At 48.0% G+C, this 2,695-nt stretch overlaps 1 protein-coding gene across 1 annotated transcript in view; it reads left to right on the top strand.

Moving 5' to 3' along the window:
- CALR (calreticulin) overlaps positions 1–1,407 on the top strand; it is a 5,243-nt gene extending 3,836 nt beyond the window's left edge. Inside the window, exons 8-9 of the mRNA XM_003797913.2 lie at positions 488–580; positions 661–1,407. Coding sequence (XP_003797961.1) covers positions 488–580; positions 661–861 — 294 coding nt within the window. The 3' untranslated portion in view covers positions 862–1,407. The remainder of the gene's footprint in view (positions 1–487; positions 581–660) is intronic.
- The last annotated feature ends 1,288 nt before the right edge of the window (positions 1,408–2,695 follow it).

The raw sequence follows: 2,695 nt of genomic DNA, 5'->3' as shown, positions 1-2,695 counted from the left end.
GGTTGTTATTGTTGTTTTGGTAGGCCCTGGCTGGATTTGAACCTGCCAGTTCTGGTTTATGGGGCTGGTGCCTTAGCGCTGTGCTACAGGTGCCAAGTGACTCTGGTTTCTTTTTTAAAAAAAAGAAAAGAAAAAGTTGAGACTGAATTGTCTCAACTTGTTTGGACAGTGTAGTACCTTCTGTACCCAGGAATTCCTGACATCTATATAGCAGGTACCTGAATAGTAACTGAATAAGGGAGTTGAATCCCAGATTGAAGAAACTAGGGTATAGAGAAGTGAGGCTAGAAGCCCAGGGTCAAATAGGCAAGAAACCACAAAGCTGGGTTGTGGCACAGGCAGTGTGGCCACAGGAATGTTAATGCTCTTTTTGGTAGAGGTAGATGATGGGCAGCAGTGTGTAGTAGTTATAGGAACGTGGATAAAAGCCCTGGAGCCTTGTCTAAAGCATCACTTCTGATACTTCCCTCCATTCATTCCCTTCCAGGTCAAGTCTGGCACCATCTTTGACAACTTCCTCATCACCAACGATGAGGCATATGCTGAGGAGTTTGGCAATGAGACGTGGGGGGTCACAAAGGTGGGACCTGGTCCTGATTTGGGGGGACTGGGCAGGGCTGACGGGGATGCCAGGTGCTGAGGTGTGTGATCTCTGTGTAGGCTGCAGAGAAGCAAATGAAGGACAAACAGGATGAAGAGCAGAGGCTCAAGGAGGAAGAGGAGGACAAGAAGCGCAAGGAGGAAGAGGAGGCTGAGGACAAGGAAGATGAAGAGGATAAAGATGAGGATGAAGAAGACGAAGAGGACAAGGAAGAAGAAGAGGATGAAGAAGCCCCTGGCCAGGCCAAGGATGAGCTGTAGAGCCCGGGCCACCTGCCTCCAAGGGCTGGACTGAGGCCTGAGCGCTCCCCGCCGCAGAGCTGGCCGAGCCAAATAATGTCTCTATGAGACTCAAGAACTTTTTTTTCCAGGCGGGTTTGGATTTGGGGTGAATTTTTGGTTTTATCCTCTCCTCCTTTTTTTTAAACTAGCATTTTGTCTTTGATTCTCCTTCACCCCTCACTCCTGGTTCTTTTTTTCCTGAGTGACATCTTTTCCTGCTTCTGTGCCAGTCTTTCCCCGGATTCCTTAGCCTCCCCTCCAACCATGGGGTTATGGTGTGGAGGAGAAGCTACAGGCCTGAGATTCCATCTTCTCTCCTTTCTGGAGCCAGGAGAAAGGGTGGCACCTCCAGTCCCCCAGCACTGAGAAAGAATTGGGGCTCTTCCCATTTACCCCTCCCTTTATCTTCCCCTGCCCCCAGGACTGGGCCACTGCTGGAGTGGGGGCAGCAGGTTCCAGCTCAGCTCACACTGAGAATGTAAGAACTACAAACAAAATTTCTATTAAATTAAATTTTGTGTCTCCCTCCTGTGGTCTCCTTCTGGGGGAGGACAGATGTCTGGGGAACCTGGTGGTTCGGGTGTCTCCTGAATAAGGCTCATTTTCCAGCTGTTGCTAAAATGTTGGCTAAGTGTTCCACAATATTACAAGGGCCCCCAAACCCATGAGTGAATGACTACTGCTGCCGTAAAAACTCCATGTGTTAATTCAGAGTAAAGGCCTAACTGGTAAGTTTTGGGTCTAGTACCAGTCTCAATGAGCAGAGTAAGGTCCTGAACTTACTAAGGGGGTTGCGGGCAGGGATTTGGGTTTGGGGATGTTGGGTTTTTTTGTTTGTTTGTTTGCTTTTTTGGTTTTGTTTTTTGTTTTTTTTTTTGAGACAGAGCCTCAAGCTGTCGCCCTGGGTAGAGTGCTATGGCATCACAGCTCACAGCAACTTCCAACTCCTGGGCTCAAGCAATTCTCTTGCCTCCACCTCCCAACTAGCTGGGACTACAGGTGCTTGCCACAACACCTGGCTATTTCTTGGTTGCAGCCATCATCACTGTTGTTTGGTGGGCCTGGGCTGGATTCGAACCTGCCAGCTCAGGTGTATGTGGCTGGTACCTTAGCTGCTTGAGCCACAGGCGCCAAGCCCCTATTGTTTTGTTTTCTTGAGATAGTCTTACTTTGTCCCCCCCCGCCCCCTCCCAGTGTCAGGGCCTAGACTTGCTAACAGCAACCTCAGCTGGGAAAACAGGTACCCACCACAATGCCTGGGTAATTTTTCTGTTTTCAGTAGAGACAGGGTCTCACTGTTGCTCAGGTTGGTCTCAAACTCCTGAGCTCAAGTGGTTCTCCCACCACAGCCTCCCAGAGTGCTGGAATTACAGGCATGAACCCTATCTCAACCTAGCTAGGGGCGAGGATTTGAACTCACATTTTGGCCACCACTGTGTACTTTTTTTTTTCCTTTGGAACAGTTTCACTCTTCTCAGGTTAGAGTGCTATGGCATCAGCTTAGCTCACAGTAACCTCAAACTCCTGGATTCAAGCGATCCTGCCTCAGTCTCCCAAGTACTTTAGACTATAGGTGTGTGCCATCATGACTGGCTAATTTTTCTTTTTCTTTTTTTTATTTTGAAACAGAATCTTTTTCCATCGTCGTGAGTAGAATGCCCTGGTGTCTTCATAGCTCACAGCAACCTCAAACTCTTGGGCTCAAGAGATCCCCTTGTCTCAGCCTCCCAAATAGGTAGGACTACAGGCATCTACCATGATGCCTAGTTAATTTTTCTCTTTTTATTTATTCTTTTTTTTTTTTTTTTTGAGA

The sequence above is a fragment of the Otolemur garnettii genome, unplaced genomic scaffold, assembly GCF_000181295.1.
Source record: "Otolemur garnettii isolate 467f Iridium unplaced genomic scaffold, OtoGar3 scaffold00127, whole genome shotgun sequence".
NCBI lineage: Eukaryota > Metazoa > Chordata > Mammalia > Primates > Galagidae > Otolemur > Otolemur garnettii.
The sequence above is the reverse complement of the archived record's forward strand: the minus strand, read 5'-3'. Positions and strand labels throughout refer to the sequence as shown.